This window comes from Ornithorhynchus anatinus, chromosome 5 (genome assembly GCF_004115215.2).
Source record: "Ornithorhynchus anatinus isolate Pmale09 chromosome 5, mOrnAna1.pri.v4, whole genome shotgun sequence".
NCBI lineage: Eukaryota > Metazoa > Chordata > Mammalia > Monotremata > Ornithorhynchidae > Ornithorhynchus > Ornithorhynchus anatinus.
Window position 1 is genome coordinate 40,182,693 of NC_041732.1, and position 14,365 is coordinate 40,197,057.

Below are 14,365 nucleotides of genomic sequence, written 5' to 3' on the forward strand. Positions count from 1 at the left end.
TGATTAACTCGTTTAACGCCAGTGCTTAAAACAGTGCTTGGCATGTAGTCAGCGCTTCACAGATACCATATTATCTATCTATATTACATATTTGTAATACATTGGTTTATATTTAATGGGAAAATACCCTTCCAACTTCTGACTGACTGTAGACTGTATACTCTAGACTGTAAGCTCATCTTCTAGACCATAAACTCATCCTCTAGACTGTAAGCTTGTCATCTAGACTGTAAATTCACTGTGGTCAGGGAATATGTCTGTTATATTGTTATGTTGAACTCTCCCAAGCGCTTAGTACAGTGCCCTGTACACAGCGTGGCTCAGTGGAAAGAGCACGGGCTTTGGAGTCAGGGCTCATGAGTTCGAATCCCAGCTCTGCCACTTGTCGGCTGTGTGACTGTGGGCAAGTCACTTAACTTCTCTGTGCCTCAGTTCCCTCATCTGTAAAATGGGGATTAAGACTGTGAGCCCCACGTGGGACAACCTGATTCCCCTATGTCTACCCCAGCGCTTAGAACAGTGCTCGACACATAGTAAGCGCTTAACAAATACCAACATTATTATTATTATTACTTAGTAAGCACTCAATAAATACGATTGATTGATTGACAGGGAAGTGATGATCCCGAATTTATATCTGTTTATATCTGTTCATATTTGCAGTTACATTAACCAGCATTCAAGAGAGTCATAATCTTGGACTACACACTAAATTTCTCTTCTTCATGGCAGAAGAAAAGGGAGCAGAGGCATTTTGCAATTTCGCATATCTTCAACATCAGTTTAGAGGGCAGTGGGAACCCAAATTCAGTTGAAATAAATTAAAAATCGTTGAAAACATTGTTGGAGGTTGGCCAAATCCATGCAAATATTTTGAGGTTGCTTCTACTAAGATTTCCAATGGACAGCTCGTTGATGTGGGCACATTAAAATATTTATATTATTCACCAAGGAAAGCAAAAGCCAGGCAGACATAAAGAAAAACGTATTAAGGAATGACTGCCTTTTCTTCTTGAAACTTCATATCCAATTTCTCCTTTGAAATATATAGAAAACTCTTGGTTATCCCTGATTAAAAAAGGGGGGGCACATGTTTCAGGTAATTTTGAAAGTCTCATATTAGCTAGGAATTTTTTTTTCTCTTTCCCAACCTTTTATCAATCAATTGTATTTATTATTCAGTGATATTTACTGAGTACCTACTGTGTGCAGCACACTGTACTGAGCATTTGAGCACTGTACTAAGCACTTGAGCTCTGCGCTAAGTTCTTCATTAGAGAAACTACTAAATCCTATCTCGTTCCTTGCTCTAGAGGACAAACCAGTGAAGAGAATAATACTTAAAATGTGGGAAAGAGGGACAGGAGAAAGAAGAAGCTTGGAGTACCGACCATCCAATTCATTATGCTTAACACCTGAATGAACAATGCATCCTTTATCCCAACGCTTCCAGAGTCTGATCAAGTAAGATCTCACTCACAGCATCTCAGATCCTGGGCATTTTTAACAAGATGGTCACTCTGGAAAGAGAAATGACCAGAGAGACCAGTTACCTGAAAGGTGCAGTTAAGCTGAGCCAGGGAAAAACAAGAGTGGGAATGCTGAGATTACATCCTCTGGGAGTCTCATGAACCCAGGCAGGCTTTGGGTTGTAGTGGGCCCCGGGCATCCTACCATCCATGATGGACTTTAAATCCACACCATTTCCACTAACACTCATATTCTTTTTTTGCAGGACTTTTACTCTTGAGGCCCACATAGACCCTAAGTCATTTCTTCCCCATAAACTCTTCCTCTTTATTAATTGGCTTTTTGCAATCTTATCCTCCATAACTCAGAATTCCAGGAAACACCTGGCTACTGTCTTCTCCCCTTAGTTCCTTACTTTCTCTTCTCAAGGCTGCATATTCTTCTCAAACTCTCTTTTCTCTCACCCAGCCCTTGTGGTGCTAGCCATAATCCATCCCAGTAGCCTTCTCAATCTTCTTTTACACATGGGGCATAATGAACCCACCAAATCAAGTCCACACTGAAGGCTCCTCCAGGCTGGGGCCCCTTTGGGGGAGCCCTTGATCTCTGGAAGTTTCCCCCGATTTCTCATATTTTGGAAGGATCACTGGGTCCAGAAACATCTTGCACATTGGCAGCAAACTAAAAATTGGTTTCAAGTAGGTGACGTTTCACCAGGGTCTTAGATGCATCCTCAATTACCATCGTTCATTCATTCATTCCATCACATTTATTGAGTGATTACTATATGCAGAGCACTGAACTAAGTGCTTGGAAAATAAAATTCGGCAACAAATAGAGACAATTCCTACCCCAAAACGGGCTCACAATCTGGAGACCCCCTGAAACCTGCACAGTGTGATTGACCCGGATATTGGCAGCTCTTTGCCCTTTAAGTTTCCAGATATAACTCACATTTATTGATCTGTTTATCCTGTGATTCTTTGCTAGCAACCACCGTGGCATTTGTCATCATCAGTGGTATCTACTGAGTGTTTACTATGTGCAGAGCACTTTTCTAAGTGCTTCGGAGAGTACACTACAACAGAATTGGCAGACATGGTGCCTGCCCACAGTGAGTTAACAGAAAAGAGGGGGAGGCAGACATTAATATAAATAAATAATTTAAATAATTATTTAATTATCTGTGACTCTCAGTTCCCCCCTCCCCTCCACAATTCATTCCACCTACCATTACATGGTAGGTTAACTGAGGGCAGAATCCATGCTTTTTATTGATTCCTGTGAATGTTCTACACACGTAGGCTCTCTTTAAATACTACTGAATGATTGACTATCTCCTGTAAACTCCTTGTGGGCAGGAAGCATATCTATCAGCTCTGTTGTACTGCACACTCCCAAGTGCTTAGTACAGTGCTCTAGGAATAGTTATGTGCTCAATAAATACAACTGATGGAATGACTGATGGATTGAACCCTATAGTGTCCAGGTTGATTCCTGCTGCCATTGCTTAAGGAATGGGGATCCTTTTGAACAGTAGAAGGCTTCACCACACAGACTGGAGATGACCTGGCCCCCACAGAAGGCTTGTTGATTCAACCCCTAGGACAAGATTTGGTGTCCCTCCAGAATTTCTCACCTTCTATGGTCCATTACCTAGTGTTGGATATCTTCACTATTTTCAACTTCCGAGTGCACTCCACCAACAGTGTGAAACCTTTAGGGATGGAAAAGTCTGATGATACTTTCTAACCATGGTGCATTTCCCTGTTTCACTGGAAACTTGCCTCTGTTATAGGTAACAAAGATGCCCAGCAGGACTGGGCCATCAACCTGGACTTCTCAGGCACCCAGAGGGGACAGGAGGTGGTCAAAGGAACGATAGAACTCCTTCAAGTGTCCTCCAGTGTCATTTCTGGTTAACTTTCCAGACCCCTGGGAAATGTGGGTCCCAAAAACCAATGTAACAGGAGACAGCCAGTAACTCTGCTGATCTGTCCCTGCCTCTCTCCCATCCTGGCAGAGAGGAAGAAAGCGATCCACAACTTAACCAGAAGCACAGTGGAGGATGCTCCAGGGTCCTCTCAGGCTTTGAGGGACATGGTGCTGTACTGGATGTTCAATGTTAATTACCATAGAGTCCCGGAGTGCAGCCTACCTGTGCGGCTTAAAGAGTCTATTTATCCTAAGGCTTGATGAGATCCATTAACTAGGTTCATTAGCTCTGTAATGGTGGTGGAGATTAGGCCACCCAAGTGCTCCATAAGCAGTCAGCTGTAAAGAGGGAAGAGCCTAGGACCAATCACCCAGGCTAGGAAAAGGTAAGTAGAGGAGGAGTTCTTTGGAAGAGCCTGCCTCCCTGCCTTGTCTTCTACCAACCAGATCTAATTTCTGACATCTGGTCTCAGCAACAGCATTATGGAGGACTTCACACCTAGACTTGGACTCATAAGCCAACGATCCCAAGACCATTTTTGTAGAAAACAAATAAAACCTTGGAGAAAGATAATTGAATATGTGAATTTAATCTGACCACAGCAAAATGCTCAAGTCACAATCAAATCAAAGGTTGAAACCTACATGTTGTATTTTCATCTTTGAAAAGCATACAACTGCACATTTTACACCTTCTGACTTGCCCCCAGTTGATTTAGATTCTAGCCCTAACTGTTTGAGTTTATCAGTGCCGGTCACAAGTTCTGAATTTAGAAAAATTTAAGGTTATGACTCAACTGAAAGGATTTGACAGTGGTTTGCTGTAAATATATAGACAACTGAGTAGAACTGGAGAAGGAAAGCAAGATGCTATTTCAGCTTTAGAGTTTCAATTCCAATCCTTACATTAAGTAGGTCTCTATCTTTGGCTTTAACTCACTGTGTCAAAACCTCATTTTCAATCCTGGTGCACAACACTAGTAAGTGGATTTCCAAAACATAATCAGCCATAAAAATTGCAATCACCACTATCAAAGGAGCAGTTTTATGTATGTAGTCGTCTTCTTTGATCAAGGCTGCAGACTCTAGACTGTAAGTTCCTTGTGGGCAGAGAACATATCTACCAACACTGTCATATTGTACTCTCCCAAATGCTTAGTATGGTGTTCTGCACACAGTGAGTGCTCAATAAAAATAATTAATTGATGGAAAAGTAAATGTATTTCAAAACTCATTTGAATTCATTGACAGTTATTTAGCTGCTTTTACATTTATCATTTTAGCAAGATCAGCATGCCTCCAATCCACATGAATGTGTGCTCTACAGAGGGAAGAAGTTAGAATTCACTAAATTTAGAAATTTGGTTCTCCATCATCAGTACAAAGTGGCAAAATGGGATTCTTCACTTACTCAATTTTAAAATTTGCTTTTTCATTAAAATCCCACTAGACGCTTCACCCTTGATTAATCTAAATATATCTAAAGTCAGTCGCTCCTCTAACCCGGGTCTCGGGGGCATGTTCAAAAACAATTAAGGAAACTAGTTCCCATCAAAGTCTTTTATAAAAGCTACCACCACGATCCCTTCAGTCACATCCAGGAACCTGGAAGATCAGCCCCCAGGATATGGAACTAGATTGTCATCACTCATTTAAATAATGAATAATCTCTATTTTTAAAGCGCTTCTTCCCAAATGTCCAGGGTGCTGCATATAAATAACAAACCTATTCTAGGTGATCAAAACCACTTTCTAACCAAACAGCCAGACTGGAGCCAGGGGTAGGGGTTATAGGAAGGGGGAAGTAAGGAGGAAGCCAGTGACTATATGAAAGGAATGCTAGAAAGTTTTTCAACAATAAATATGACAAAGGTGACCCTAACAGAAAATACTGTTGAACTGAAATTGTCAAGTATTTAGGAGATCAAAAGTAATAACATAACCTTTCAAAGATAGTTGTCCCCCTCCCTGAGTCCAATAACATTTCCACAGAGAGATGAACTTCAAACTGTACTCTCGATATGAAAACAGAAAAAGAATAACACAGCTAACAAACTTAGTGAATTTCATTTTTTCCCAGATGGATGGGGATTAAGCAACGGAAGTGGGTGAGCTGGATAATTAGCCTGCTGGAAGATTTAAGAACCAGGCTCAGAGAAAGGAGCGGGAAAAACCTAAAGCAGTAGGCAGACAGACGACCAGCTTGGGTAGGATTCTGAGAATTGGGAATCAAACTGGTCGGGGCCAATGACAGGAAGTGAGCCACAGAGCCTCAGGAAGCTAAGTAGAAGTCCACACTTTAGACCTGAATGGTTAGAGAGTACAGATCAATCAATCAGTGGTATTTATTAAGCACTTACTATGTGCAGAGCGTTGTTCTAAGTACAACTAGACAACCTCGTGATTCCCTCTGGATACGTTCTGGTACTGAAGCCCCTGGTTAGATTATTACTCTAATAATGAACGCCATGAACTCAACCCCAATCCACCACCAAAGCCCCAAGAAGCGCCTGTCTTGAGTGAAGGTCCACTCTCAACATTCAAAAATTACAGCTCCGAGCAGTCAACAAAAGTACATCGAGGCTCTGAAGGCCTTATTTTAAGAGAACATTTTCACTTTCTTAGAATAGCTGTGCCCCATCACGGCAGATGATGTTTTCACGAGAAAAAAGACATGGGTCACATCCAACAGCGGACAGCTCCCGACACAGAGTGGGGGCATTTGGGGTGAGAGGGAACTTTATGCTTGCCCCGCGCAAAGATGCAAGTTTCTGTACTTGACTTAATCCTCAGGACAAACACACCAAGAAGGACGAGAGGCTCTTTGACCTGACTGCGATAGTATTGCACTCCACAGACGGGCAGTAGGTTCTCTCTTTAGATGCGGGTTCCTAACTCTTGGACGCATTTGGATAAGGGCAGGCAGGACTGGCCCCCTCCCCACCCCAACCTCCTTGCAGAGAGAAACCTTGACAGAAACTAGAGGCTAAAACTCTGTCCCCCAGCCAGCGGGCCCAGGTCCTCTAGAACCGCGCGTCTCTATGGAGGCATGAGAGGTAGGGAACGTGTGACATGAGTGGCACGTCTGCCACTCTCGGACCCCCTCCTGGAATTTCAGCTCATCCTTTCCCCCCAGCCCAGTGTGCCCCGGCAGGGGGATGGCAGGAGAGGCAGGCCCTTCGGTGACCCCAAAAGGAGACGGTGGAAGGTGGGTTTTGAGCGTGGGGTGCGAGGCCAGTCCTGAGGCTCCCCGCCCGCTGGGCAAAGGCCGTCGACGGCCTCTAGGAGCGACGGGTTGGACGCTCCCGCCGATGGGCTGGACGCTCCCCCGATGCCTAGGGAGCCCGGCTGCGGCTGGCGTCCGGCTCAGGGGGTCCGGCCCAGGCGCCCACCCACCCGGGCTCCAGGCAGAGGGCATCGGGGTCGGGGGCATCGGTGTGGGGGTGGGGGAGCTCTTCGCCTCTGCCCTGCCCGGGGGCGTCTAAAAGATAGAAACGCTGAGGAGCCTGCCCGCAAATAGCCAGCACGGGGCAGAGGCGGGCACGGGCCGGTGAGACAGACAGACAGACAGACAGACGGACGGACGGACGGACGGACGGACCGACGGACAGCTCGACAGATAGACAGACGGACAGACCGGCCGGCAGATAGACAGACACACAGGACGAACGAATCGAGGCCCTAAAAGTTGCTTCCTCTGCGGTCGCTGGGCCCGGCTGGGGTCTGTCCGAAGTGCTGAAGGGTCTCAGCTCCCCCGGGTCCCCCCAGCTCGCCCCCGGAAAGGGCCTCCAGAGACCCCCCCCGAGCCTCCTCCTGCCCCCCACCTCCGTCCCCGCCCTTCAACCCTGCCCTCCCTGCTCTCCCTGCCCTCCCTGCCCTCTGTGCCCTTCCAGCCTCCTGTCCCCTGTCCTGTCCCCTCTGTCCCTCTCAACCTCTTGCCCCTGGCGCCCTCCCCCATGGCATGGTCTCCGGTTTTCCCGCTCCCACCGCCCCCATCTCCAGAGCCCCGGTCCTTCCACGGCCCCCTAGCCCCCATCCCCCTAACCACCCATCCATCCAACCAACCCCCCATCCATCTATGCATGCATCCATCCAACCATGCATGCCTGCATGCATGCATGCATGCATCCATTCATGCATGCATCCATCCATGCATCCATCCATCCATCCATCCATCCATCCCCCCATCCATCCCCCCCTCCGTCCCCCATCCATCCATCCATCCATCCATCCATCCATCCATCCATCCATCCATCCATCCATGCACACATCCCCGCGTCCCCTGCATCCCGGCTCCGACCCCCTCCTTCCCTGCCCCTCCGGTCCCCGAGCTCTCCCGATCCCCCAGCTCTCCCGATCCCCCTTCCCTGGTCTCCAACTCCTCCCCCCCGCCCCCCTCCCCCCCTCCCCGGGCACCCGCACTCTCCCTCCATCCTTCCCTCTCCCTCGCTCCATCCCTCTCCCCCCTCCATCCCTCCTCCCTCTCCCGCTGCCTCCCTCCAAAATTCCCAGCCCTCTCCCCCTGCCCCGGGCCCGGGCTCTTACCTTTTTCTTTCGGTCCCGGGAGCGGTTTCTCCTCTTTCTGTTGGATTCTTCTTTTTCCTTTTGCTCCTGGAGGGCCTGGGCCTCAATGTCCTTAATCTTCTTCAGCTGTTTGGCGGCTTGAGCCATGGCGGGTCACGGGCCCTGCGCCCCCCTCGGCCCTCTCCGCCCTCCCGGCCGCCCCCAGCCTCCCCGGCCCGGACCCCGGGGCCCCTTCCCCACCCCCGTCCCGGCCCCTGTGTCCGTCGGCCGTCCGGTCCTTTCCGGGACCCTCCCTCCCTCTCCCGGGACGGCCTCCTCACCTAGCCGGAGGGCGCCCGGCCGCCGGTCCTTTGGGCAGAAAGAGGGATGCCAAGCGGCCGGTCGGTGCCCGGGGACGCGCCAGGAGCCAGGGGGGGAGCGGGCACCATGCCAGACCTGCGCCCGGCTCCCTCCTCCTCCTCCTCCTCCTCCTCCCTGGACAGGGATCCAGGCTGCCTCCCCTAAATCCCGGGGTGGGGAGGGGATGCCCCCCGCCGATTTTAAGGCAGGAGGAGCTGGGGGAGGCGCCCGGCTGAAGCTCCGCTGCCCCCCTCGCCGTGCCAATGCACTGCGAGGACTAACCTGCAGACAGGCAGGCAGCGGCTCTCCCACTGCATTGCTGCTGATGCGGGCGCGTTTACCACCAGCCCGTCGCCGTGGCCCCCCGGCCCGACCGCCTCTAGCCTCCCTCTCCGGCCGTCAGCTCTCCCGGGCACCAAGGGCCAAGGGTCACCGAGCGCTTGCCCGGCTCGGAGGGACGGACGGGGCACTGGCGGGGGGCACGCCCCGAGCTGGAGCAAAGGACCAGGTGGCAGCGGGGGCATTGGCAAGCTCGGTCCCTCCGAGGGGGAGGGAGACGCTGGCACGGCCCGGAAGGTGTCAACCCGAGATCGAAGCCATGGGCTCATCCGTTTGGGCCTTCTGGCCGCACGGTGTTTTATTATTATTATTACTATTAGTAATGATGGTATTTGTTAAGCTCTTCCTATGTGTCAAGCGCTGTTCTAAGCGCTGGAGTAGATACAAGGCTACCAGGTTGTCCCACCTGGGGCTCACAGTCTTAACCCCCAATTTACAGATGAGGGAACTGAAGCACAGAGAAGTGAAGTGACTTGCCCAAAGTCACACAGGGGACAAGTGGCGGAGCCGGGATTAGAACTCAAGACCTTTGACTCCCAAGCCCTGCCTCCTTCCACTACGCCACGCTGCTTATCTGAAGAAAAGCAAACTGCAGCACCTCGGCCTCCTTACCCCACGGTCAGGTCACAGTCCACGGAGGGGGGAGGTTGGGGGGGGGGGGTGAAATCTTCTCCCTACGACTGCGGGAATCAAACGACTTGCAGGATTCTTTGCCTTCTGCCTCGTTTAGCCCCTCTCCTGTTCTGTGGGGCTTTGCCTTGGCTTATTCGTTATCAATTAGAGGTAGGAACCGGCCCAGGATAATGTTCAACTCGTTTCATTTCTCCCTTTTACGGGAGCCTGGGCCGGTGGACATGCCCTCCTGAGATGCTTGTCTGTCCCTCAGCCAGTGCGAATACATCAGTCCATCGATTGCATTTATTGAGCACTTACGGTGTGCACAACACCGTACGAAATATTTGGGAGAGTACAAGGTGGATATGGTCCCATTAATCCACTAACCAGCCCAGCCTACCACTGCCTCGTCTATTCGCAATCCCAGCTACCAGCCAGATCCCAAAGGAGTATACCCCACTCCTCTCCTATTGGTCAGCCATAGGGTAAGTCGGGCTTGTGCACCAAATTTAGGATTTGAGAACCCGGGGGAAGGGTGAGAGAGGGACTGACCTTGGAGTCATCCTGACACAGGAAGGAGTATGTTGAGCAGAAAACAACCTAAGGAACTTGGTGCAGCGGATCAATCGCCAACATCCCTTTCTAGACCGTGAACTTCTAATGGGCAGGGAACGGGTCTGCTAATTCTGTTGTATTGTACTCTCCCAAGCTCTTAGTATGGTGCTCTGCATATAGTAAGCCCTCAATAAATACAACTGATTCGTCGATTCTATGGAAGGGAGTGGAGTCGGAACTGTTTGGAGGCAAGAGATAGTGGCACTCAACACCTGGATTAGAGAAATGCAGCAGCCTTCGGTGGCAGGCCAAAGACAATATTCCAGCAAAGTCGAGGTCTGATTGTATGTTTTGTACTGTAACTGTCCCCATATACATGCATAAAGCTGTTCCTACATCCCTTCATACATACATACAAGCGGACATCTGAAGTTGTTCTTTGGGGGTTCTGCACGTGCTAGGGTGACATAAGATTTAAGACTAACAATCTTCTCCACATTTTGTGCTTCCAAAGCTTGGCCCTTGTGGTCTGTGGCCCCTAACAATAATAATAATAATGATAGTAATGAAATCTGTTAAGCACTTACTATGTCCCAAGTACTGTCATAAGTGCTGGGCTAGATACAAGATAGTCCAACTGGACAGTCCCTGTCCCTCACTGGGCTTGCAGTTTAAGTAAGAGGGAGAACTGGCATTGAATCCCCATTCTACAGATGGGGACACCGAGGCATGGAGAAGTTAAGTGACTTATCCAAGGTCACACAGCAGGCTGATGCCAGGGCTCTTTCCACTGGGAAGTACTGCTTCCCACACTACTAGTATTGCTTTAATTGCTTCTTTTGTGGATTCATCTCCGTAGGGCTCTACTCTGAGAGTCACCCTCTTTCTAATGGCTCTTAGCCACACTGTTCTATGTCTGCCTCGCCGTCTGTAATTAAAATCACAGTATATGAGGTTTGCTTCATTATGTCCTTAAAATGTCTCTTCTGCCCACCCCATCTGTGCCCCTCCTGCAGCTGCTTCAGGGTCTTGCTGCCATCGATTTTCTTCCCGTGCTCTGCCTGCCACAGACCACACTTGTATGTCAGAGGTCTGGTGGAGATCCAGGGCCTCACTGTTTGTGATCCATCTTGTTGTTTGATAAGTTTGGCAGGTAGACAGCAGTAGGAGTTGGATATATTTTCTGTGATAGGTCCAGTCCTCTGTAAAGCTACAGAATAGTCTGCAGTTGTCTATCTTATTGATGCCACTCTGCCAGTCACTCTATGGCCACACTAGCCTTCTTGTGTCCTTTGTTGACCTCCTCTTGTGTCATTGCACCACCGGGTGCTGTGTGATTTAGCAGAATTCCATCCAGCTGTGTCACAGAGGGAGATTTTTTTGTCTATGTAGAGCAGGCTGGTCTTCTTCAGGCTAATTGTCATTCTGAAAAGTTGACATGTCTGCATGTCTCCTTGGGTGTGTACTTCCAGAGCACAGACATAAGAATGTATTGATTCATAACCGATTCAAGGATTTTCAAGGATACGCATCATCTGTTAAATTGAAAGATGTTCCCAGAGGGTTAGAATTACACTCTGACACCGACTTCCAGATTCCTTGTTGGGTAATTGAGCATGGCTGTGGAAAATAGTTGGACCAGGCTGGAGCTAGGATACGACCCTGCTTTATTGAGGCTGATGACAGGATCAGACAAGTTCCCTTCAATTCCGATATGGCCAGCCATATAATCTGGGAATAATCTTAAAAATGTGATGAATTGGGGGGGGGGGGGGGCGCACAAACACTTTTTTAGCCGTTGCCAGGGTCTAAGTATGCTGACTGTGACCAATCAATCGATGCTATTTATCGAGCGCAAGCTGTGTGCAAAACAATGTACTAAACTCCTAGGAGAGTTTAATGGAAGGAAAAAACATGTTCCTTGCCCTCAAGGAACTTACCATCTAATTAGGCTTCTGTACGATCTGCGAACACTGCCTTAAAGGTCTTGATTCTGTTTCTTGCATTTCTACTGTATCTGGTTGTACAGCAAAAACGTCTGCTGTGCCCCTCTGTGGTGGGAAGCTAAGTTGCAATTCCCGGAGCCCTCGGTTAGTGATCCACAGTGGCTGATTCAAGACAACTCCGGCTTCGGGTTTTGGCCAGAAAAAGAAAACAATTAGGATGCCATCGTATTTTTCAGATAGCTTTCTTGCTTTTATCTTAGAGATGGTGAGACATTTCTTCAGGATTCTGGGCACTTCATCCCACATTATTGCTATCAATTAGTATTTGTAGCTCGGTGGATAGAGCGCAAGTCAGAAGGACCTGGGTTCTAATGCCAGCTCTGCCAAATGTCTGCTGTGTGACCTTGGACAAGTCACTTCACTTCTCTGGGCCTCAGTTACCACATCTGGACAATGGGGATTAAGATTGTGAGCCCTATGTGGGACAGGGACTGTGTCCAACCCAAATACCCCAACTCTTAGTAAAGTGCCTGGCACATCCTAAGCACTTCATGAATACTGCAATGATTCATCATTATGATTATATTCATGTAATTGGTGAATATTACTGATACAAGTTAATCACCATAATGGTGGAGCTTATCATAGTCTATCATACAATCAATACGTCATGACATACAGCAAAGGCATTTGGAGTTACCTTTTGACTCTTGGGATCAGAAACCAAGCCGAAAAGGAACTCTCCATCTTGAGAGCTTTAAGAAAAGAACTGAATACACAGTCATCCGACATGGATGGTTTAGTCATTCATGTGCCAGAAAAAGGGGATTTTGGGTCATTTGGCTTCTTAAGGTCTAAGGATTTCACAGCTACAACGTGTTTGGCTACTGCCTGCTTTGTTACGATCAAAAATTAAATCGATCTGGGGTATAACCACAAAAACAACAAATAATAATAATATGCAACTGTTTCAGAAGCCCAAACATGGGTCTACATAATGGGCAATGTGGGCAGTGCTTGCCCTGTCATTTTTGCCAACTACTTCCATCTATTTTCTTGGTGATTGTTTCTTGGGAAGTAGCCCAGAAAGTATCGGTGCTAACTGAGGGAGGGACATGAAAGGGAGAAGAGTCGATGACAGGGAGGTGGGGGTGATGAGTGGAGGGCCACGTTCTTGGTAAATACTCATCAGGTAGAACTAAATGAGCATTTACGTTAATTAAGAGGTCCTAGAATACCCTGCTGAAGTGGGAAGAAGGAGCTCTTCCCCTGGAGACTATTGGGAACAGGCCACAGACTCCTCTGCCTGGGCTGGTAGAGCCATCTCCAGCAGCAAGAGCAGCCGAGAGTATCCCCGGGAAGTGTATTCCTCCTTTTTTAAAAGCAGTATTTGTTAAGCACTTACTATGTGCCAGACACTGTACAAAGCACTGGGGTAGATACAAGCTAATCAGGTTGGACACAGTCCATGCCCCACGTTGGGCTCACAGTCTTAATCCTCATTTTACAGATGAGGTACTGAGGCACAGAAGAGTTAAGTGACTTGCCCAAGGTCACAGCAGAAAGGTGACAGAGCCAGGATTAGAATTCAAGTTTTTTGACTCCCAGGTCCATGCTTTTTTCAATAGGACATGCCTCTCCTCCCAAAGCCTCACCCACCAGGAGGCTCTGGATACCTCCAGTATATGCAGCATGACCTAGTGGAAAGAAGAGGGGCCTGGGTGTCAGGGGACTTGGGGTCTCATCCTGGTTCTGCCATTACCTGCTATGTGACCGTGGGCAAGTCACTTCACTTCTCTGAGCCTCAGTTTCATCATCTGTAAATTGGGGTCAAAATAGTTGTTTTCCCTTTCCTGTAGACCATGAGCCCCGCATGGGACAAGGATTGCATCCGAAATGATATCTTGTTCCTACCCCGAGGCTTAGTACCATGCTCGGCAGTAAGTGCTTTAATACCACAATTAAAATTATTATTATTATTATTAATATTATTATGTTTCCCCAGTTGCTCCTTCCTCACATTCCATCCCACTCTTCCCTCGCTCAGCTCACTTTCCATAGGGAAAAGGGCTCAAAATGAGGAGCCTCAGCACTGTCAGCTATCCCTGGGGTGGAGGTTGATATGTTCCACTATCATTCCAAGAAGCCCCTGGTGGCATGACTTTTTACCTAGAGAAAACATGGTGCATCAGGATTCCCAGATCAATCAATCATTGAACCGTACTGATAGAGGGCTTACTATGTGCAGAACATTGCACTAAGGGCTTGGGAGAGTACAATAAAACAGAATTAGCAAAGATGTTCCCTGCCCATAAAGAGCTTACCATCTAGAGGAGGAGACAGACATTAACGTGGATGTCATTTATAATATATAATTTAAAGATCCCCAAGATCTCAAAATCTTCTCCCATCTGTTTCTCTGCCAGGGTCTTCAGGCTGCTTGGCCTGACTCTATTTATTTGTCTGTTAGCTGCTGAGAAATAATATTTGTCATCATTCATTGCATGCCTCTGCTCAGGATATTAGTAGATTTTCTAACTAGTGTTATTTTCCTCAAATCACTTGCTGTCCCCTTACCATTTATTTACTTATGGTATTTACCAAGCCCTTTCTATGTGTCAGGCACTGTACTAAGCGCTGGG

At 48.0% G+C, this 14,365-nt stretch overlaps 1 protein-coding gene across 4 annotated transcripts in view; it reads right to left on the bottom strand.

Annotated features, from left to right (window-relative positions):
* The window catches only part of ANK1 (ankyrin 1), a 214,361-nt gene extending 206,244 nt beyond the window's left edge, over nucleotides 1–8,117 (bottom strand). For all 4 annotated transcript variants that reach the window (XM_029064844.1, XM_029064843.1, XM_029064842.1 and 1 more), the window contains exon 1: nucleotides 7,951–8,117. In XM_029064844.1, the coding sequence (XP_028920677.1) occupies nucleotides 7,951–8,076 (126 nt within the window). In that variant the 5' untranslated portion in view covers nucleotides 8,077–8,117. The remainder of the gene's footprint in view (nucleotides 1–7,950) is intronic.
* Between the last annotated feature and the right edge of the window lie 6,248 nt (nucleotides 8,118–14,365).